A 24,920-nucleotide genomic window follows, 5' to 3' on the forward strand; every position below is an offset into this window, starting at 1 on the left:
TATGGTTTGAATAAAGTGACTCTCTCTCCAAGCTAGGTCCTGTTTGGATAAACTATTCAATTATGCGCATTATATGTAACAAAAATAAAATAAAATCAAAATGTCTTCAAGTACGCTATAATTCGTTTTCGTAAGCTATCCTGGAATATTCTCTTTGGAACTACACCCAGAAGGACCAACTACATATTTTATTGTTTGGAATAAGTCTGAACAGTATTGGACAAGTGGACCTTGGAATGGACATATTTTCAGTTTGGTTCCTGATATGACGGAAATTTATATCTACAATTCTTGAAAAAGGATTCTTCTAAGCTGTTGGACTGAAAAATGAGATACCAAATTGCTCTTGGAATTGCAAGGGGATTAACTTACCTCCACGAAAAGTGTCGAGACTGTATCATACACTGCGATGTAAAGCCTGAAAACATTCTCCTAGATGCCGATTTTTGTCCAAAAGTTGCAGATAGTTGGACGAGATTTCAGCAGGGTCTTAACAACCGTGAGAGGAACAATAGGCTATCTTGCTCCGGAGTGGATTTCCGGGGTGGCTATTACAGCCAAAGCCGATGTTTACAGCTACGGAAAGATTCTTTTCGAGGTTGTATCAGGTAGAAGGAACTATGGTCCATCAGGAGATGATAAAGTTAGTTTCTTTCCTACCTTAGCAGCAAAAGTAGTTATTGAAGGTGGTAGTGTCATCACACTTTTGGAACCTAGATTGGAGGGAAATGCTGACATTGAGGAGGTTGCGCGAATAATAAAAGTTGCGTCTTGGTGTGTGCAAGGCAATGAAACTCAAAGGCCTACAATGGGTCAGGTAGTTCAAATTCTTGAGGGGATCTTGGAGGTTAATTTGCCTCCAACTCCGAGATCCCTCCAAATATTTTATGTCAACCAATAGCAACACAAAGTTCACGGGTAAAGAGCAAAACCTTAACAACCTCTCAGGTCAAAAGAAATATCTCATCAGATGGCTCCAAGTTCTCAGCAGAAAGTTATTTGTTATTGATGCAAGAAAATGACATCCTTTGATTTTAAAAAATGTAATTGCAATATATAGTTTGAATAATGAGATTCTCTTTTTAAGTTAGTGTGCTATACTGTAATAGCATGTTTGATTAACAAAATGCCCTTTTTTCCATTGCATTTCAAATGTCAATTCAATTATTTGACACCAGAAACATGTTATAACAATGAGTTGAAATGTTGGTGTTTAACACGAGGGTTTGTTTAGTAATTTATTATTTTAGCTAGATTTAGTTTTATTATATTTTAGGTATTTCTTATTTTTATATTTCACCTAGATTAATTATTTTTATATTTTAGGTAGATTTGTTATTTTTATTTAGTTAGGTTAGTTATTTTTATTTTTACAATCTTTTAAGAGATTTGTTATTTTTATTTTTCACTGCTATTTAAGCTAAATTATAACTTTTGATTCAATAAAATTATAGAGAATTTTCTCAAATTTGGTGGATTCCAAATTACTCCTTCTGGTGGATTCTGGAAGTCTAGTGGATTCTAGATTAGTTACTCTTTCTGGTGGATTCCGGAAATCTGGTGGATTCCAGAGCCTTATCTGACAGGTTTGTTGCTTGTGAACCTGTGTTTTATTATAGGATTAGCGGTTGCTTTTGCATCCCGCTTCCGTACTGCGTCACAAGCACATACACCCGACGACACTCACACAAACACCGATAATAGTTTCACAAATTGAATTGATCGAATGCAATCATATGTGTCAGTATTGTACCAGTACACCGCCATGACTTACGTGTTACAGAGGTTTATACTCTTTTTTTAAAGAGTCAAAATTAATAATTATTTGTTAAAGTTAGTATTTTTCTTCTTTGTCTGAGTTTGAACTAAGACCCCCAACTCTTTTAACCCTTGACTCAAACTAGTTGAACTAACCACCCACCCGAGAGGTTTATACTCTTAAGTCTAAAATTTGAATTAACTACTTGAGGAGTGCTAGCAACACACTCTTTAACAAACACACTCTAACACACTCTTTTCTATTGGTTAAAATTTATATGGGTCTCATAAAAGTTATATGGGACCACATTTTTTTATGGGACCCATGTGAATTTCAACCAATAAAAGAGAGTGTGTTGGAGTGTGTTTGTTAAAGAATGTGTTGCTAGCATTATTCTTAACTACTTAGTCTACTCCACTCAAATTTCTAAGCTTAAAATACGATTTTTTTTTTCCCTTTATTTTTATTTTGAACGTTTCACATGGTGTTGAGATCATACCCGGCGGTAACGAAACGTTATTTGGAGGCTGGGCTGGCTGCAAAGAAGAAGACCGTGTTTCAATATATTTTCTCTATTGTATCATTACCCTGGGCACGCCGTACGAAATTATCAAAATCAATCTATGCAAAAAAAATCAATCTATTTAAAGAATAGATCCTAAGATATTTAATTGCAACATCACATCCTTATTACCAAGTGCTCACCTGTCCCTCGTGGATACCTCCAAAGTCCCCTGCATATGCATCATCGATTTTATATGCCTCAATCACTCTCAAAACAAATCACCTTGGTCAACAATATAGAACCAAATACACGTTATTTCTATAATTATATTATTTAAAAGACAAAATCAAAGACACTTACTTATAAGTGCTTGTTTGTCTAATTATCCAAACATACATCTTTGCAGGCCTTAACCTCAAACTTCTATTGTCAAATTCAAAGTCCTCCTCTTTATTTTCGTCCTTATTATTTATACCTTGATATTGACTCAATATTATATATATACACATTTCTTACTTATATAAACTCTCCTAAGATTCACCAAAAAAAACTCCCCTAAACCCTTCATTACTCGTTAGTACTATTTCTTATAACTGATTGTGTTCTTTAATTTCTCTTTGCTGTTTTTCTAACATTTTCTTGTAGTTACGCAACTTCGAAAACTATGAAGAACATTTCGAAGAACAAGTTCTTAACATGTTTTCGTCCAGCCGTTGATTTTGATTCCATGCTTGAGTCTGAAAGTGTCATTAATCCTTCTATTAATCGTCGTAAACATGAGAGACAAAATTCAACCACCAATTCGATGTTTTTGGACCAAAATTGTTCGAAATTGATACAAGATCAGGTTGTTGGTCATCCTCCAAAACAAACACTTGCTAAGGTGATTAAAGCTGTGGTATTTCAAACCATATTGGTTAGTCTTTATTTTTAATTTATTACTATTGGTTAGTCTTTTAAATTAACATTGTTTTAATTACTATCATTGCTTTATATAATTTGAGTTTATATGTAAAAATAATTAATACTTAATTATCAATTTTTATTATTACCATGCATCTTGATTTTTTTGTTCTTTTGCCTTGCAGAATACAATTCACAAGAAAAATCGTTATAGCCAAAGTTGTTTTGGATCAAAGCGTAGTTATTCCTTACATACAAGAAGTTCATCTTTCAAGAAAAATAAAGAAGAAATCAAAGAAAGTGAATCGTCTTTGTCAAGTTCATCGTCTTCATGCTCGCCGGTATTTGAATTAAAAAATTTATCCAAGTCTAATGAAAGTGAATTAGGGAAGCAAAAAAAGTTCCAATGGCTAGGAATATACATGATGATTCTCATAAGCTTAGTGGTTACAATCTTTTGGGGTAAAACTAATGTCATTATTTTGACATCAATGTTTTTCTGTTGTTTCTCTCTTTGGAATGCAAGCTCTCACTTGCTAAAAAGGGTTTGTTAGTTGTCCAACACAAAATCCAAAGCCCAAAAGAGTAGACATTGGCAGCAATATAATTTTTTTAGAGGTCTCTGCAATAACATCACAATCGCAATTGTGTCTGCATTTTACACCAACATTAAAATTCACGGCATAATTGCAATTGCGATCGCAATCACAATTTAGAATCATCAAGACTAGTTCAAAGGAATGCTGCTAAGAATAAAGGTTTCTTTGGCACAACCGGAAAGGGAACAAGTTCCATAAATTGGATTTCGGCATCGAAAATCCGTATTCCAACATTCTAGACATCGGTGACAGTCGGACGGTCCAAAAAAATGTAAATGTAAGTTTATATTTTTATTTTGTAATATAAAATACTGAGTTTGATTTCAAACTGTTTAATCTTGACCAACCGACGACCAATGTTCTGAATGTGCGAATGTTTGAAATCTCGACTGCATAGGAGCTAGATCACAAGTTTCTTGTGTTGTTATTTTTTTTTCCCTCATTTAGGAGGTAGTTGAGATTGGAGGAAAACTGAAACATCTGCTCAAGTTTAAATTTTCCTGCTCTTTTCTCTGTTTGGCACTGTTACTTTTATCTAAAAATGCAAGTTAGAGAAAGTGGTTATGAAATTCAATCAGAACAAGGTTGGTTGTTGCAGAAATTTAATTTGTCACAAATCTTAGAAAATGATGTATTTGAAGTCATCATATTTGGTAATTAGATTTTAAATTGTATTGATTTGACAATTCCATTCCCTTAATTTAATATCAAAGATAATCATCATTCATGCCAAGAAATTAAAGTATTATGGTCATAAACTTTAACTTCATAAAGATGTTTTAAGAAAGCAGAACATTACTTGCATGAGACGCAACGTAACTACTAGCTATTTCTTCACAAGTTCTGAAGTTCATGCGTGATCTATCTATTTTCTATTTCACTATGAGAGTTGCTTATATGAGTTAAACATATTTTTAGTTCCCACATTTTGTCTTATAGTCAAGAATGATCCCTACATTTTTATTTTTTTATGGTGAAAAAAAATTCTACACTTTTTTCTGATATCAAAATTGATACCTCCCGTTAATTTTACAAATGGAATGATGACGTTAACTTATTAAAAACAAGTGTTAAATATGTGAAAAAATAGTTTTCACATCTTAAAAACGGTGTAAAAAAAATGCTATAATTTATTTTGTTATTGAATTTGGTCCCTACTATTAATTTTTACAAATGAAATGCTTATGTGGTAATTATGGGCCAGTTTTTTGGTTAAAAAAAGAAAATGGATGGAGAGAGTGGTGGATGGAGATAGAGGGATGAAGAGAAATGGAGACAGACACAGAGAGTTAGAGAGAGACGAATGAAACCCTTAATCTTAACCCTTAACCCGAAACGTTAACCCGAAACCTCTAACCCTGTTCCAAGACTTTTTCTATATTTATTTTTCTATTATTCCAAGACTTTTTCTATTATTCCAAGACTTTTTTCCCCCTCTTGTACCACTGTAAAGAACACAACTATTGCCATCTTCTTTTGAACACAACTATATTTTTTTGAGTTTGAGTGAGATTGTTGGATCAGTATTTTATGTGAATTTTTAACTGAAAAGTGTCTCAAAATCCATTTCATAGATAAATCCATCATAATTCGTAGACTTTTGAATACCCATTAATATTTTAAAAGTGATGAGAAATCTCAATTAAATACCAAGAAATTTTGTTGCCTTAAAACAAAATTTTAATTATCTTAATTAAATACCATAGGACTTATTTAACTTTTGTAAAAATCTTGATTGAATACCACAAGATTTTATTATCAATCTTTTAAAATATTTTGAAATTTCAATCCAATACACCTCATAAATTATCCTTTGTTGAAAGTCGATTGCTAAGTAATCTCCGCGCAAAAATAGAGGCTTATCTCATTATGCACCAAAGGAAGCACCTAAAACTCATTATTTAAGAAGTTGTACGCTCCTTTGACCGAGTAACCGTCAAAAGGATCAATATTCCAAATCCATTGATTAGAAACATTAACCTGCAAAACAATTAAAACTTAAAAGAAAGAGTCTACCAATTTTCAATTAAGCACATAAGCTGCTTCCACCAACCAAAACTAAGGCACAATAAGCTCTTCTGTAGCACATGAAGAAAGTCCATGCTGAAGTACCTATGTGCATTGTGCCTGTGCTCTACTCACCACATGTAAGTTGAAGCAAAGTTATTAATTGATACTTCATTCTTCATTTGCCTGCAAAGTGTTTGTTGTTATGTCCAGCTCAATTTATTTTCATATTTTTTATCTACAAATTGTGCTCCTTATCATGTTATAGGTATGTAGTTTCTACAGTGGTTATTAATCTCCGTCGGTGGATTTATCCGGGGCATATAAGGTGAGTTCTCTTCTCCCAATCGAATTTTCCTCTATACGCAAGAGTCAGGGATTTAACTCTCATTGTGTGAAAAACATCACTCTCATCTTGCACTGGCCGGAACAGACCATGCCTGCAACTCATTTTCTACAGGTGATTATAATGTTGTGTAAATATTTTAGCAGTTGTAATTTTGTTTCAAAGATAATATCATTAGTTATTTGATTTACTACAATAACATGATTGATGTTTCTTTTTCAAGTTCAGTAATCTTTTCTGATCGTTATTAACTAGTAATTGTTATTTGTTTTCACATTCAGCATCTAATGTTTGCTTATTGCGTGCGTTAGTAGCGTTACTATGGTTTATAGTGAAAGAATTTATGTTCATGTGATTGCATTAGGCACAAACATATTACGAAGTCATGATTGTATTTTGTTGGTGCAGCATTTGTTCTCTGCATATTAAGTATAGACAATCTTATTACTATAATATAATAACACGAGCAAAATAACTTGCTTAAAAACGTAAGAGGCACGAGCAACATACTAGTTTGTTCAAAACTTTTCTAATGAAATGAAGATCTAAACTTTCTAACGGAATGGTTTTCTAATGGCAACTTTTGATGCTAGCTTTCTAAAGAAAACTTTCTTAGTGTTTGAACCAAACTTCCAAATAGCTAGTTTATGATTTTAGCTTCCTAAAGCTTCCTTTGTAATACTGATGTTCCATTCTGATCATGTTTGCTTTCTAACTTTCTATGAAGTTTTCTTCTATTGGATAACTTTTCTAATTTTGAATATTTTTTTGACATAGTTCCTTTTCTTATGCTTATTGGCTCATTCCTGTCTCAGAACAAGATTTCTGGTCTTGAGTACAATATATTCAAGAGATACAAAGAGTATATTTAATAGATGCTAAAAGGACTAAGCTACCCTTAATATATAATAACATAATATCTAACATAAACCTTACATTACAATAAAATCTAAAGATGGCAGATTTGTTGAGGCATACATTTCTTTTAACCTGTGAATTTAGATGGGGTGAGGGTGAGTGTTGGAAAAGCAAATTCTCTTAGTTATCTACAAACACTTGATTGAATCTTGGAACTGGTGGCAAATTCACATCCAATATCCCCTCAAGAATTTGAACTACCTGACGCATGGTTGGCCTCTGAGTTTCATTTTCTTGGACACACCAAGAAGCAACTTTTAGCATTTCAGTCACCTCCTCAATGTTAGCATTTCCCTCCAACCTAGGGTCCAAAAGGCTAAGGACACTACCACCTTGGTTAACTACTTTTGCAGCCAAGGTAGGAAAGAAAGTAACTTGGCCATCTGCAGATGGATCAGAGTTTCTCCTACCTGATACAACCTCAAAGAGCATCATTCCATAGCTGTAAACATCAGATTTGGCTGTGATAGCAGCCCTAGATAACCACTCCGGGGCAAGATAGCCTCTTGTTCCCTTCATTGTTGTAAGGATCTTGTTGAAATCTCGTCCAATTAGCTTAGCTAGGCCAAAGTCCGCAACTTTTGGACAAAAATCAGCATCAAGGAGAATATTTTCTGGCTTTATATCATTGTGTATGATACAATCTTCACATTTCTCATGGAGATAAATTAGTCCCCTTGCAATTCCAAGAGCAATTTGGTATCTCATTTTCCAGTCCAACACCTCAGAAGAATCCTTCTTCAAGAACAAATGGAAATCCAAGGAATGATTTGTCATGTAATCATAAACCAGAAACCTTTTGGTACCTTCTGAGCAGAATCCACGGAGGCGAACAAGATTAACATGTTGCATTGTCCCTATTATACTCACTTTTGTTCTGAACTGCTTCTCTCCTTGGCTAACACCCTCCAGCTTCTTCACTGCAATCACACTTGAATCAGCTAATGTTCCTTTGAAAACAGAACCAAAACCTCCTCCTCCCAATTTCTCGGAGAAATTCTTAGTCGCGTTTTGCAAATCCTTGTACCCAAATTCCACCATAAAACCCTCCAAGAGATTTCCAGTTGCAAGCATCCTCTTTCTTCGCCTAAGCATAACAAACAATAGAAGGGCCAAGAGTATCCCTATGCCAATAACCGCTCCCAAAACACCACCAATAATCACCCTCGTCCGATAACTGTTTTTACTAGCATCACGTAATTCTGATGTTGCAAGTTTGACATACAAAATTTTTCCACTACTATCATCAGAAGACAGTAGTTGCGCATCAATGAGGTCTGCGATCCAAATTGAACATCCATTACTATCATATGCATAAGCAGTGCAAGAGCAGTTTTTCAAGCAAGTAAATTCACATTCAGCTGCATTCCCTAACCCCACAAATTGTGCATGTTTAGGTAATGCTATGTTGGGGATTGCAAGGAACCCGTCATTATCCCTATTAAAGTGATTGGAGCCCTCGCATTCCAAACTTATTCTCCTGACACACCCACCTGAGTGATCCCCCAGATTCCAATCAGATAGCGACTTTGGCTCAAAACCACTCAAACAACTACAAGGCGGCATCAAGTTCTCAGAACAGCTCCCAAATACACCGCAGAAAGAATGAACCGCACATTGTCCTCGTGGCTGTGACCAAAAGAGGTTCCATTGTTGGGTACTTTCCAACCATGTATATTGCTTAATCTGTCCTGAGACATCCATCACAAGCCGAGATAGAGAGGAAGGGTCATACACCGAGTAAGTGAAATAGCTCTCATTCTCGTTCGACACAAATGAAAAATAGTAAATGTAATTTGACCTCATCTCAGGAACCAGACTAAAAATCTGTCCATTCCAAGGTCCACTTGTCCAATACTGTTCAGACTTATTCCAAATAATAAGATAAGAATTTGTTCCTTTTGGGTCTAGTTCCAAAGAGAAAAGACCTGTTGAAGGATCTTCATTATTCTTCCATGAAGTAAGATATTGAGGCTGCTTTGTTTTCTTGTCCAGCTTAATTTTTCCACCCGGAAGAAACGTATCTGTTTGGTGATCAAAACTCTGCCATAGAGGATCTATTGCAACATCATCATGAGGCCTATTTCTTAAAACTAGATTTCCACTATCTAGGAGAATAGCTACAACAGAACCAGTATTAGAAGAACTCATGTTTGTTGACCAAACTTGTTTTGAAGACTTATTGAATAGAACTAAATTACCAGCTAATATTTTTAAGGTGGCAGTGTATTTATCAGAAACAGGGTTGTCTCTGTTGGCTACCCAAACAATTGTTTGTTCACTGATCTTTTTGTACCATATGCCTATGTAGTAGTTAGAATATTTACCTGGTTTAAAGAAACCCAATTCAAAGATTCCCCCTTCAGAGACTAGAGTTTGATCACCAGAGAGAGATTGGTTTGCAGAGATTGTAGTTATAGCTGCATGGGAAAGATTGGACTGTAAAGAGAAGATGAGGTTGAGAAGATAAAGCCAGAAACATGGCTTCATTGTATTGAACATGGCTGTGTCTTCAATGAGTTATGAATAAGAGTCAAACTTTCAATGGAGAAACTATAGAAAATTTGTTGGCAGTAGAACAGTCAAACAAATGATTTATGAATAAGAGTCAAACTTTTGGTTGAAATTTGCGTCAAATGATTATGTTTTTTTTTGTGTTAACCGTTCCGTTCAATCTTAGAAATCACAAAATTATATCATTATGTTTCCAAAAAAATTGAAGAGCTTTTAATCTCTACGAATTATAATTTTTTTAAGTATTTTATTCTTTTAAAATTTATCAAAAATAGAAAAGACGATAATGTGTTAATAAAAAAATTTAAATAGAAATTTATATGCAAGAAACATAAAAGATTAAAATGTTAAAAAAAAACAACAAGGAAGAACATGTCAAGAATTAGATTATCTCAAAGGTAATAATGATAATATCATGATAATTTATTTATAAAATAGAATAAATACATAATTTCTTGAATTGAGAAATATAAAAGTTTCGTGTTCAGACTCCGCTAGTGTTCTTGGAGGAAGGCGGATGTGAATTCTTTTGTAAGTTCTCTTTTAGTACTAAAGTCTTCTCTGCCTTGAATTGAGGTATCATCACCTAGAGTTTGAGTTCTCTCCATTTATTATCCCTCCATTTATTCTTCATTTGGAGAGAGATAGACACATTAAGAATTAGTGGGACCCATTAAAAGTGGGTCCCACTAATTTGTGGACCCCACAAATTTTTTCTTGTGTCTATCTCCCTCTAAATGAAAAATAAATGGAGAGATAATAAATGGAGGGAACCTGAACTACATCACCTCACCCTAAATTTCATCTATGAAAGATAAATTTCTCCCATTCTTTTTAAAAAATAAACCAACATTCAAACTTTCCATAAATAATTGAAGAAAAAAAAAACTTTTCACCTTAGTATTTTAAATTAATAGATCAAACTATGTAACCGAATAAGGAGGAAGTTTAACATTCATGTCCTTGCTTGCATTTCCAAGTGAAGTTCGTTGGGGAATAATCTTCGTTGGCTTTGAGAAGGAATTTTCATCCATTATTTTGTTGGATGTAAGCACCAACATTGATGAACCACATGGTTGCACATTTGTATTTAAGCCGTTTATTAAAATCTCTAAGTTCTCGGTGACTTTACCAAAGTTTACTACCATTACTCTTACATAATTGTTCCCATCTTGAGAATTTTTATACTGAATTACTGATGCAACAATTGAGGTAGAAGAATTTTGGAGAGTTGAGTTGAGTAAGGTTGCTCCACTAGATTCAATAAAGAGTTGTTGGAGCCAATAACTCGGAGTTCCATAATTCTGATAAGAGTTAAAAACAATTGCATCTGGTTTCCATCCATTGTCATTTATGTATTGTCATTTATGTTTGAAAGGAGGGGTGCATATGCAACCATGTTGACTACATCACTATTCTTTTCAATTCCAATGAGGAATGCAGCTTCAGCCACAGCTGCATAAAGACTTCCAGCACCAGCATCTTCCTTCCAAACAACATACTCACTAACAAATGCCTTTGGACCGGATCGAGGTGAATTATCAAACTTGGTATACTTAGAAAACATGTCTTTAGAATTTGTATAAATATGGTAATCATAGATATCTGCCGGATGATTTAATGGATGCACAGAACCGTCACAATTTGAGATAACATGAATATCAGGATAAGTATGTCTTATATAGCTTCATAGAATTTCATGTAATTTCCTTCATAGTATAATTTACCAAAATCTTCATTTCCAATAGCAACAAATCTCAAATCAAACGGTTTAGGATGTCCCATGGAAGCTCTTAGAGAACCCCATCGCGACGTGGTAGAACCTCGAGCAAACTCAATACCGTCTAGAGCTTCTTGCACAAATAGTGAAATTGAAGAAGTATTAACTTCATCATGGTGGTTAATACCATTATTAAACACCCATACAGGTAATGCACCAAGATCCTCTGATAGTTGGAGACCCTCAAAATAACCAAGTCCATCATCACTCCAATAATGTCAAATGTCATTTAAGTGGTCAGGTCTCTCTTCCCATGGTCCAACCGTATCTTTCCATCTAAAAGCATTTTTTAGATAATCTCCTTCAACATAACAACCACCGGGGAACCTTAAAAATTTTGGTTTCAAATTTACCACCATTTTAAAAAGATCACTTCGGAAACCATGACCTTTATATGTATCCAAAGGCATAGCTGACACTTGATCCAACCATAATACCCCTCTAGTTTTTGTTGTTATCTGTAGACTTGAATTATGATTCGTACCTCTAGCTTCAATAGTTCTTTCCACCCTACTCCATTTTGTAACATTAAGTCTATGAGCCCTTATGTTTTTTGATCCCAAATTTACACCGTCAGCGGATCCGATAAATGAAACTTGTAAGTTAATTGGACCAAGTGATCTAACATACAACACTACTTTATATTTTTTCCCTTTTTCAATGTTCATGCCCCAATAACCAGGATTAGAGATACCAACACCACCATCTGGACAAGATTTTCCTTGACAAAGAATATCCGTGCGTAATGCAACCTTATTACGCTCAAAACAAGAGGAACGATCAGTTGATACGACAATGGATAATTGATTCTCTCCAATAATTTTCCAGCTAGGGATAAATATTTGAGGCAACATTGGAACCAACTCCTGCCTCAAAACCTCTATTATTGACAAGCTTTGCCCATAATCCCCCAGCTCCTGCATGATTAATCTCCTCATAAAATACTCCAAACAGTGTGTGTCTGGAACATGTCTTCCCTAACTTGCATCAATAACTAGTTTTGATATGATCTGGCTAGCATTAACATTAGAATTATCATCTGTGTGACATTCAGAAATGACCAAACACACAATCAAAGAGAAAAGAAATATATTAAAGGAACATGAGAAATACATTGTTTATGATATATCTTATGTAGATATTTTTTAAGGATGACAAGAATTTATAGTGGAGTTGGCTCAATTATAATTTGAAAGATTTCAGTTTTAATTTTTTTCAATGGTGTACTTATCTTCACGGGTCTTTAGGACTTTTAGGTTCTAGATTGTACTTGTTATGACTTTTGTATGCTTTGATGTTAACTCTTGTATTTTACTATTTCTGGAACACCTTCTGCAATAAATATATTTTTAGTGAATAAATATTTTGGTTTTTTAAAAAACAATTCTTATGTACAAAGTACAAAAATTTAAAATTATAATAAACAATGAATTTGAAAGGAAAGATATTTTTCAGGCAATTTGAATAAAGATTTGAAAAAGTAAAATTTTCATTTTTATTGATTAAAGTGGCACTTGATTTGAACCATCACCTCAAATGTAAAATAAAATTTACCTAATCTAAATTAGAATTGTTGATTCATTTACTTATAATTTTTTCATAATTTTTATGCAAATGTTCATCCATGTCAGTATAAGTGGTACCTTAATTACTCATTGTCAGTATAAGCGTTTTAATTTTCAAATTACATTTTCTGAAAGGAAAATGATTAACAGCACGACAAATTGTCGTACCGGTGCACGACTGCCTTGTTGCCAATTAATAATGCATTTATATACTAAATTTTGTTAAGATCCATTCCCTTTTTATTTTTACAAGAAAATATTTATCACTAATAAAAAATTGAGAAAGTCTTATTAGTTGTAAGTGTAGTAGTTCAGTTGGTAGTTTTTTTTGTAAAATATATTTTTGGTCCTTTTAAAATTATAAATTTTGGTTTTTATCTTTATAAATTTTTTTACGTATTTTAATCCATGCAAAAATTTATGTTTTGTTATTAGTCCCTAATATCGGGCTAGCCTTTATATCCACACACCAAGCTCAATAATGTCGGATGTAAGGAGTGTGTTAAGAAGTCTCACATTGGATGTGAATTGGTCTGAACCACGTTTTATATATAATATAGACAAATTTGTAGCAAGTGTAAAATTGAAAGATAATGATAAGGGAAATTGTATTGAATTTTCTGGAAAACAAGTCCAACTCTATAGTGAGTGGAAGGATACAAGATGTGAAAATAGAGAGTTTAGAGTGAAAGACTAACAAACTTCACAATTCACATAAAAATGAGACATAACTCTTAGTTCACTATCTGTAAAAACAAAAAAAAAAAAACTCTTAGTTCACTATATATACCACCCATGTGGGATAAAATCTCTTAGTGTGATATTGGCTTTGCAATTCCTATTATTCTTGTGTCTTCCTTAATAATTCGCATCAAGCTTAACAGAAAGATCTTCTGTTGCCTCTTGTGGGACCCTCCAATCCTTATTTTGCTGACTCAGCAGTTTCTAGACTTTTCCCTTTATTTTGTCTCGTTACAAAATCTTGAATATGAAAGGGTTATAATATTAACATTAAAATAAATACAAATTAGTCATTAGAGAGTAAAAATAAAAATAATTTTTTATAGAATAAAATCATGTGATTTTTTATAGTATGAAAACCAAGATTTGCTAGGGAGAAAATAAATTGGCAAGTTTTTCCCAAATAATTATTATGGACACATGGTCGTGCAATTTCAACAACTCAGCGTGTCGTGCAGATAGTATGGCTGATTTTACATTTTAAAGTAAGTAAATGGATGTGCTAAACTAGAATTCGTATCTCAATTAAGTTACTAGGTTTGGTCTAGTGGTGAGGTGTTTGGATAATACGCTATAGGTCCTGGGTTCGATTTCCAGCTCATTGTAAACAAAAAAAAAATAAAAAATTTGTACCTCAATCTTTATATATTAACAGAGTTGTATAGCGAAACTTTTCTCTCGTGAATTCCCCAAACAAACACGTGTCAAACTTTTAGAATAAAACATAAAAAAATTAGTAATTTTTTTTTATCAAGTAGTCTAGTAGCTAGAAATTTCACCTTTAAGGTGGATAAGTAGGATGATTGGGGTTCGAACCTCAACCCCCTTCATGCATAATGCAATGTCCTATCAACTGAGCTAAACTCACGGAACAGACGACACGATTTATAATTGTCATTATGGATCTAGACTGTTCCAATATCGTCTGTGCTATAGATGTTGAGGAATACTCTTTATAATCACAACAAAATTAGGATATCGTGCAACACGATCCAAAACTTGTGGACTTCAGTGGTCAATATAGAAACTAGTACTAGTACTATTAAGGATTTTTTATGATCACAAAAAAGAAAACCCACCTCCATCTCATCATTTTTTTTTGTATAACCTCCATCTCATCATTTTTTTTATAGCAAAAATTGAATTATAAGGGTATAAGGTATACTTCACCTTTATAATTCAAGCTCAATCTCTTTAGATGAATTGTAGCTGAATTGAAAGCAAACCAGTGATTGTTACACCACTCCGAAAAGAATAAAGTTATATTATTTTCTAATCGGCATATGAACCAAAACCACAATACATAAATAATTCGATCCACTAAGTAAGAAACATTAATACAAACTCTCTAAATAATGGTAAGAAAAAGATAAATTTCGGATTATTTTACAAAATAATCATTAATGATATGTGAAAAATAAATTAAAGAATTAAAAAATAGAGTAAAACAACTATTTTTAGGTTAAATTGGGAAATTGGTCCCTTAACTTATTTATTGGTTTCATATTGGTTCCTTAACTAATTAACATTATAGATTGATCCCTTAACTTTAATCGTGTTTGTCATATTGGTCATTTTTGTCAGTTTTACTCAAAAAACGTTTACTTTATGTTATTCATTATATGTACGCATAAATGATTTATTCATGAGTAATATGATTAGGTGTGCTAAAGAATATGATTATGAGTCCAAACATCTTTCTTTAGACTGAAGATAAAGTTAACGTTTCTTTAGAAAAATTAACGAAAATGACCAATATGACAAACATAATTAAAGTTAAGGGATCAATTTGTAACGTTAATTAGTTAAACGACCAATTTGTAACGTAAATTAGTTAAGAGACCAATTTTACTTATATTTTATCAGGAAAAAAGATTTTATTAAGACAACTTTTGTTTCTGAAAACAACTTATAATTTAATTTGAAAGAGAAAGAGTATCCGATTAACTAGAGATCGTGCAACACAATTGTGAACGCATATGTTACGTACGTACATTTGATGTTAGACATCGAAAACTTGTGGTCATTGTAACATATAAGAGAATGAATAGTAGACACATCACATGTATGTCTATGTCACTCTCTCTTCCAATTATATTCTCTCTTAATATATAAGACATCACACACAGCCACCACACATTCATACTAAGAAATAGAATTGCTAGAGAGAACATGATGAGAACTTCTTTTTGTGAAAAAAATGGATTGAGAAAAGGCACTTGGACAACTGAGGAAGACAAAAAGTTGATTGCTTATGTTACTAGGTATGGTTGCTGGAATTGGCGCCAACTACCTAAATTTGCAGGTATATATCTAGCTTTATGAAATGTGCAAATTGGTTTTCTTTTGGTTTATGTACTATGTTGTGGTATTATGTTTAAACATATGGAAATTGTTTTCAGGTCTTGAAAGGTGTGGGAAGAGTTGTAGATTAAGGTGGTTGAACTATCTAAAGCCAGGTATCAAAAGAGGGAACTTTAGTCAACAAGAAGAAGAAACTATCATTAAACTTCACCAAAAATTGGGTAATAGGTATCAACATGTCCTCTCACTTTCAAAAATATATAAGAGTAATGACTCCGATTCTTCCAAATCACCAATGAAGATTAAAAATTCTTAGGGGGAGTTCGTGGCACATTTGAGTCCCATGAGAATTAAGGGATTAATTTATGTAGTTTTGCGTAAAACATATCTGATTTACGTAAAAAAAAAATTACCCATAAAATGAAGATGTGTGCCAAATCAACAAAAAAAAACATTTCCTCATAGTAATATATTAATTCTTGCATATATAATATCTACATAAACATTTCGACATAGTAATATATTCTTATCACAAATAACATTACCACGATTATAACTCGACCACAAATTATTTATCACTCTACAATACTCTCACTCAAAAGTTACAAGTAATTCTATAATGTAACACACACATCTAACGTACCTAAGATTTTGACATATTTCATCTCTATTTTGTAGGAGCTAGAGGGAAAGTGAATTTCCTTCATGAATATGATATATAAAGCAAACATATTATAATAAGGATCGGCCAAAAGATAAGACAACCAAAACAAGAACTTTAAGTCGTCCTTGAAAAAGAAGGAAAAAAATCTCTCATAACTTCATAAGTCATAAGTCCATTAATCCGCGATAGGAAAAATACCTCGGAGGAAACATATATAAAAGTTCCGTGAACTTAACTCAATTAGTACGTATATAATATTTTATACGTAGAAACTGAAGTTCGAAATACATAACATTAGTCCTCGGAGGAAAACATATATAAAGTTATTTGGTATAGTCTCAACCGGGATATGTTATTGTTGCAACAACATAATAAAACTCTTCATGTTGTGACCTAGGGGTCCAAGTTCTAATGTAGAAGGATATAACTAAATTATAATGTGTTGTCACTTATTAATATTTTAAATTTGGCTTAATTAGTTATTTGGTCCCTTAAAGACATTTTAGGTTTCACAATGGTCCCTTAAAGAAAAAAAAGTCCAGAATGGTCCCTTAAAGACATCTCCGTTAATCATTTTGGTCCCTTCCGTTAATTTATCAACCACAAATGTATTAGGTGGACCAACATTGAAAGTGGTGCACCATAAACCTCATTAAAAATTCTAATTATCACCATTTGATCTTTTACTTAAAATTTATACCTTTAGATCTTGCAAATCTATGATAGCTAATAATGAAGCACAAACACTTCATTCCCTCTTCTCCTTCTTCATCTTCATCTTCATCACCATCTTCATTCAATTCATAAAAAATCCAGAAAAATCATCATCAACAAAATCTAGAAAGAAAAAAAATCAAAAAAATCACAAAACAACTCAAAAATTCATCTTTCCATTAACAAAATCCACAACAAAATCCACCATTCCCAAATTTGCACATCATTCCCAAATTTACATTTCATCTTTCCATTAACTGAGAATTGGAAAAAAAATTGCAACGACAAAAATTTTCAGGCCTTTCTCTCAGCTTTCTTTCTGGCTCTCCATCCTCTCTATTTTTCCATTTCATCTTCCCTCCCCCCAACAACAGCAACGATGAAAATCTGGCGTAGAGAGATTGCGTTCTATTTGCGGTGGTGCACGGCGGATTCGCGACGGAGGAGGGGTGGTTGCGGCGGAAACCTCTCCTTCTTTTCTTTCCTCTGCTTCTTCTCACTTGTTCTGTTTGTTCTGATTTATGTTCTTTGATTTTGATTTTGTTTGATGGTTTTTTATGTGAGTGAATGGTTTAAGATGGTTGTGATTTGTTGTTGTTGAAAAGTAAAGTCTTATGGTAGAGATGAAGAAAGGTGAGAGGTGATTAAGGTTTGGTGTTGTAAGAATGGTGGCTTGTTTTATTTTCTGGTTCTCTGCCTCACTATTTTCTGGAAGGGATGAAGAAGGTGAGATCTGTGTCGATATATTGGTGGTTGGATTAATCTGATGGATCAAAACAGTTGGAAGGTAGGATGCAATTCCTGAAAAAAGTAGAAGATCTCTTCCTTTTGCCACATGTGCAAAAGTTAACGTTTTTTTCAAAAAACTGACGGAAGGGACCAATTTGACAAACGGAGATATCTTTAAGGGACCAATCTGGACCTTTTTTTCTTTAAGGGACCATTATAAAACCTAAAATGTCTTTAAGGGACCAAAAAACTAATTAAACCTTTTAAATTTTTATGAGTGCAGGTGGATCATAATTGCTGCAAATTTACCAGGGAGAACAGATAACGAGATAAAGAATTACTGGCACACTATCTTGAAAAAACGTGTTATGAAAAATAGTATGTCAGACGCTAAATGTGGAACAAGAAAAGCCAAAGTTTCAGAGTCAAATGATCACCCTACAATGGAAGCTGAAGCCAGTAAAATTGATTGTGTATTAGAGAACAATAGTAGTCACAATATCTCAAATCCACTTTCTTCAAAATCATCTTCAAGTGAATTTTCTTGCATAACAATGGATAGTGCAGCTACCAAAATATCATATGAAAATTCTCTTTTTGATGACAATGACATTCCTTTTATGAATGAATACATGGAAGCTGTGAGTGAAAATTTCTGGACAGAGCCATATATGATAGAGAGTACTTATGTCCATCCAAGTGAAGAAGCTATATTACTTCCTGCAGGGTGTGAACATGAATACTTTAGTCCTAAGTACGATATAGAACTTTGGAGCAGTGTAGAATAACAGGAATACTTGTATGGTCACTAAACATTTAATTTGGTCATGCACATAATTGAAAAAAATAGAAATAGAAAATAATTAAATAATATATATTTTTTAAATAATATATGTATTATTATGTTTGACCAAATTAAGTGTTCCAATATTTGTAAACAAACAAGTAATTTTCCTAGAAATAAATGGTTACATGTGGGGGTTCACACTATTTGATTCGAAAATTTCTCATCCCACCTACTCACTTTCTCACCACACCCCTGGAAATTCCATTTTTGCCGCGTTTTCCGAATTTTTTTAGTTCAAATTTAGAAAAAATTCGGAAAACACATTCCGAAGTTGTTTTTAAAGGCAAAAAAAATTCGGAAAACGCGTTCCGAATTTTTTGACCAAGGGCAAAAATGGAATTTCCAGGGGTGTGGTGAGAAAGTGGGTAGTGGGATGAGAAATTTTCATTTGATTCCTACTAATTTGGAGCGTGTCTAATATGGCCCAATGATTCTTATGTGATGTGCTACTTGAACCAATATTTGAAGTAAAATAGTATTTTTTTTTTTGGCTTAAATGCAGTTTTGGCCCCCCAAGTTTCATAATTGCTTGATTTTGGTCCCCCGCATTTTAATTGCTTGATTTTAACCCCCTAAGTTTTACAATTGCTTGATTTTAGCCCTCCAAGTTTCAATTGCTCGATTTTGGCCCCCTAAGTTTATTCCTTTTGCATTTGCTAGCCCCCGTTGAATATTTTAATTAAAAATTGGTTATGTGGCATTTTAAAATTAAATAAGTATTTAAAAATAAATAAATAAATTACAAATTGTTTTTTAAAAACTAAATTATAATTTTTTTTTTTATTATATGTAGTTTGTAAAATAATTTTGTTATATAAAAAAGTAAAAAAAACATTTTATGAATTATTTTTTAAAAACTTTGTAAACTTTTTTGTAAATAAAAAATAATTATTAAACTTTTTATTAAAAAACAATATTTAATACATTTTTATAAAAGCAAATATTATTATTTTTTAATTAAATCATATTTTTAATTTTTTTAAAATGTCACACAAGCAATTTATAGTAAAAAAAGTCAACGGGGGGCTAGCAAATGCAAAATGGGGTAAACTTGGGGGCCAAAATCGAGCAATTGAAACTTGGAGGGCTAAAATCAAGCAATTGTAAAACTTAGAGGGTTAAAATCAAGCAATTGAAATGTGGGGGGCCAAAATCAAGCAATTGTGAAACTTGAGGGGCCAAAACTGCATTTAAGCCAAAAAAAAAAAATACTATTTTACTTCAAATATTGGTTCAAGTAGCACATCACATAAGAATCATTGGGCCATATTAGACAATTAAAATAGCATCTCTTTCTCTTATTTATTTTGTTTGCCATATATCTCCCACTCTTTCCTAATTTAATATTAAATTAAAGAATAATTATTACTATATATTTTTTTTATAATTAAAAACTTTAGATGTTAGAATTTTGAAATTTCATACCATTGTTCAATTTAAAGAGATATTCATAAGGAATGAATTTGAAAAAAAAGAGAAGTATGTAACATGGTTTTCTAGTCCAAATTAGAAATGTAATATTATCAAATATAATTAATTTCACATCATTAATAAAAATGTGTGTGTACTGTACATGTGTGTATATTATAAAGTAAGCAGCAAAATGGATTATCGGAAAAATTCAGAAACTCGAGAAATCGAAAGCTCTTTTATAAATTCTTAGTTGTAAAATGACCAATTGTTCCAAATGTTGCTCATGACTGCTGGACTTGATGATCAAATTGTATAATCAATTTTTCTAACACCACTTATGTTGGCACAAAAGACTAAATAACCATATAATCACATCAAATTTATCATATAAAATGTTATATATGGCTTTGTACCTTTAGTTTTTAGTTATTTATTATTGGTGTAGACGTGTAGTGTGTAGGAGTTAGTTACACTAATAAGTTACAACATAAAACCTATAATGTATGGACTAAATGTTACGTACTAAGTTATCATGACAACAATTTCTTGCCCATAAATATGAGATATATTAAAGACCATGATGATTATGGAGTTTTGGAGGCACATCATTGCTTGCGGCCACTGCTAGAAACAATGAATTGACAAGGGCCAACTATTTTATATCTTTGTCAACATTCATGTGACTTAGGGTAAAGCTGGCTGGAGGGTTCCACTACTTTAATTGCCCCTGCATCACTTGTGGCCCTAGAGTGACACCTCAACTAACAAATTCGTAGCCAAAACATTTTCTGCGTCACATTTCACTTATTATGTACTCCTATATACTAAAATGTGTAGTGCAAATTTGATCTTATTGTTACCTAGACTTCATATTCATAGCCTACATGGTTTGGTTCCTTTCAACAAAAAATAAAGCCTACAAGGTTTGGCTCCCATTGTTTTCAAGTTTTATCTTTTAGCAAGTGTTTTGGATTGTACTATAAGGCTTATTATTTACAGACAGACCGGATTACAAAAATCATGTATAGTTGCACGGACCATATCATGCACGCGCCTTATAGTTGCAAGAGATTAAAGTCATTTAGGACACACGGACCACCAGATTCCACTGTGGCGGTAATCCTCCGCTTCAGGGACAGGTGGCCAAGAAAATGTTCTATGTTCCTGAAACTCCAATTCTCTATCAATAGAAGTCTAATATTCATGGTCTAGGTCAGATATGTCACATCTAAACCCTAATACCTCTCACGTTTGACGTTTACTAACTTGATTGTCAGAGTGTTTTGCATGTATGATTTCCTCTCAATGGATTTCACCATTCAACGTTTCAAATTCAACGACGTGAAACAATCTGTAAGGAAATGAGAATAATTATAAGGTATAATTGAACATTGTTGGAATGCTTCAGTTGATTTCAATCAAAATTGTAAATACTAAACTTTGAATCAACCAACCCAATTAAACCATAAAGTTTTTATACTAGATGGTGTGACCTTGTAAGGATAATTCAACCAACAAATCATAGGTTTGAGATAAACGTATCATATAACAAAGACAATTATATATATAAACCAACCTCTTGACTATTTAGTATATAAAGCTAGTGAGAAAGTCTGCAATGTCACCATATAATCAATCCCCTATCACATGCTCCATCTAAACCTTTATCTCGAGTCAAACAAGAATTTCAACAAATGGTGCTTTCATATAACGAAACTGACAACCCAATATTCCAAAGTAAAGAAATAAAATAAAAGCATTGCATTATCAAACTTTACTATAGGAAAGAACCTAATGAAGTAACAGGTAAGAAATTTTATTACTTAATCTTACCTACTTTGGTTAACTTCTAACAAATTGAATTGAAAAGTATTTGACACATACACGGATATCATACACGACATGCAATAGTTTCGAGAAAATTGTCAAAACTGAATACCAGTGTCGGACATCAGACACACCTTTTATTAAAAGTATCAGTACTATGTTATATAGATAGATTGAAAATGGTATAGTGTATAATTGATTATTTTGTGCTGAAAAATGGCATTCATGTTGCCATTATAATACACACGAAATACACGAGAATGAAAAAAAATACTATGAGAAATAAAAACAAAGAAGTAAGAACAAACTTTAGATAATGGCATTTTTCGTTTTTTTAAATAAACCAACCCATTGTGGTCCCAATTCACTCTGTGAAGTTGCAATCAACACTTTAGGTACAATTACAGAGATGTCAAATTTGGTCCAACCAAATATCTTTGATAAAGAAATTTTGGTCGTTGGAACTTTCCAACGCCTCACATTTTTTTAAGTTTCACTACTAATTGATTTTTTTAAATTAATTTAAATTAAAAATAAAATTAATATAAAATTATGGTCGAGTTTACACTACAATAAATCTGCTTATTTTATGCAGAATTTCCTGCGAATTTGAATCAAAAATCCGCACGAAACATGTTTCCTGCAGATATTACATCAAAAATAAAATTAATGTGAAAGTACGATCGATGTAAATTAGTTTTATCATATCAATATTCAATAAAAACACATCATATTCTCATCTAAGCCTACCTTGTAATAGCATTTTATAAATCAATGCAAAATACACACTGTTCTCATTAAGTTCATGTCATCTTTTTTCAAATTTGTCTAGTAAACAACTAAATATACAAAAATTAATTTTATTTATATCAAACCGCTTTTAGTTAATCCAAAAATATATAGTAACTCTTTCAAGTACTTTTTTTCTTTGTCAAGATATAACTCTTTCACCTTATTTTCATAATAAATCAAAAGCTAAAAAATTATAGTTATCTTTCTTTTTAAATTATAATTAAAAATTTAAACAACTTGACAAAAAGATAAAAAGAACCTCCCAATAGAAAGATTAAAGAAGAAAAGAAAAGACAAACACATACACTTGAAGACACTCTTCTTAGATTCCTGATTTGTACTTTATTTTTTTACAATAAATTTGTTTTATAGATTCATCTAATTATAATTGCCAGTACATCTTAGTCTTACCACACATATTTAAAAGACATTTTTAGAACTAATATATGAACTGACATCTCTTATATTTTAAACTTATTTCGATACGCTAATCCTAAATCTAATCATTTTTCGGTTTATTTTTCCTCTCATTTTAACCCTAATTTAATTCAAATAAAATGTTAAAAAATACCACAACAAGAATTGAACCCGTGACTTAATTTTAAAAATTATTTGGTGCATTTACCACTAGGATACATCAATCAATCTGAAATAATTTGATAACCAACATGTAATAAATATGAAATTAATGTTTAATTTTGTTTAAATAGAAATCAATCCCACCATTTTTTTTATACAACTCCAATTTTTATTATGTAATACACGTTCAATTTCTTTTTATAAAAATCTTTTTTTTGTAATAGAAATCAATAAATTTCTTTTCTCTCATTTTTTACATTAATTAATTTTTCATTAGATTCTGTAATATTTACTTCCAAATTAATTTAAATAAGATGAGTTATATATATATATATTAATGTCTTCCATTCATTTTATTCATCGTAATTATCTCAAGTTCAACTATTTCCGGTCATACACTTTATTTTTCTTGCAAATTTTGACCATGTCTCAAACTTAATTGAAACAAATCTTGATATTCATTTGTTTAAGAGGTGCATATTGTTGTCATCCTTTGTTTCTTATTTTTTTTTTCTTATTCACTTCATTTAGTAATTGTTTTCTTTATGGTATAATAGGACCATTAGTACAACAATGAATTGGTCCAAGTGGTAAGGGTCTTGGTTCCCTTAAACATGTGGTCAGAGGTTTGATTCTTGGCTCATGCATATGGAGAGAATTCGGTTGGGAGGGGAGAAACTTCGTACCAATATCATGGTAACCAAAAAAAAAAAATAATAGGACCATTAGATCCAAATTTCATAACTGGTCAAAACAAATACACCAACGATGTATTTTTTGTCACATTTTTTTTTGTTTTTTATTTTTGGCACCAGTATCCGGCACACTTTTTTCTATTATTACATATGACATCTAATCAGACCCGTGCATGCACAGGTTGAAAGTTATAGTAATAGTAAAATATATTTAAATATGCATATAAAGCGTTCACAAATCCAACTAGCTGAGTCTTCTGACTTTAGCTCAATTGGTAAGAACATTGCATTATATATGTAAGGGCCGGAGTTTAAATCTCTGATATCTCACTTATCTACTTTAAATATGAATTTTTTTTCTAGCAATTAAACTATTCGAAAAAAAAATCAATTTAATCATCACCATAACTGATGTTTAATCATCAATTTAGCTGTAGAATATTTATATGTAAAAATTGATGTTTGAGCGGACTCCAACTTCTTCGCATTTAATGTGTGTAAGTATAACTATAAGATCAATTGACAAAAAAATATTTATTTTTTGACTTAAAAAAAAATACATATAAAACATCTTTTTACATTAACATTGCATGCTAATTAAATCCTTCCAACAAAATTTATTCCATCAGTATTACTATACTATTATTCCTTTGCCATAGGCTACGAGACAGAACCACACTTCACTACAAATTAGACAATACAAAAATCCAGCCATACAA

At 32.1% G+C, this 24,920-nt stretch overlaps 3 protein-coding genes and 1 pseudogene across 4 annotated transcripts; 2 read left to right on the forward strand and 2 right to left on the reverse strand.

Annotated features, from left to right (window-relative positions):
- Positions 1-2,684: 2,684 nt before the first annotated feature.
- LOC123894632 lies at positions 2,685-4,317 on the forward strand. 2 transcript variants are annotated; one of them, XM_045944689.1, is made up of 2 exons: positions 2,685-3,180; positions 3,353-4,317. In XM_045944689.1, the coding sequence occupies exons 1-2, from the start codon at positions 2,929-2,931 to the stop codon at positions 3,719-3,721; spliced, it is 621 nt and encodes a 206-aa protein (XP_045800645.1). In that variant the 5' UTR covers positions 2,685-2,928; the 3' UTR covers positions 3,722-4,317. The 2 variants fall into 2 exon arrangements, with proteins under 2 accessions (XP_045800645.1, XP_045800647.1); XM_045944691.1 differs by having other exon boundaries at positions 2,685-3,147; positions 3,353-3,755.
- Positions 4,318-6,517: 2,200 nt separating this feature from the next.
- Positions 6,518-9,641, reverse strand: LOC123894633 (G-type lectin S-receptor-like serine/threonine-protein kinase At2g19130). Its single transcript, XM_045944692.1, has one exon. The coding sequence runs from the start codon at positions 9,537-9,539 to the stop codon at positions 7,158-7,160; it is 2,382 nt and encodes a 793-aa protein (XP_045800648.1). The 5' UTR covers positions 9,540-9,641; the 3' UTR covers positions 6,518-7,157.
- An 815-nt stretch (positions 9,642-10,456) lies between these two features.
- LOC123894634 lies at positions 10,457-12,446 on the reverse strand (annotated as a pseudogene).
- Positions 12,447-15,717: 3,271 nt separating this feature from the next.
- Positions 15,718-19,070, forward strand: LOC123894635 (transcription factor WER-like). The gene is made up of 3 exons (XM_045944693.1): positions 15,718-15,942; positions 16,040-16,169; positions 18,332-19,070. Exons 1-3 carry the CDS (start codon positions 15,810-15,812, stop codon positions 18,834-18,836), a joined length of 768 nt encoding a protein of 255 aa, XP_045800649.1. The 5' UTR covers positions 15,718-15,809; the 3' UTR covers positions 18,837-19,070.
- The last annotated feature ends 5,850 nt before the right edge of the window (positions 19,071-24,920 follow it).

Source organism: Trifolium pratense, linkage group LG7 (assembly GCF_020283565.1).
Source record: "Trifolium pratense cultivar HEN17-A07 linkage group LG7, ARS_RC_1.1, whole genome shotgun sequence".
Taxonomy (NCBI): Eukaryota; Viridiplantae; Streptophyta; class Magnoliopsida; order Fabales; family Fabaceae; genus Trifolium; species Trifolium pratense.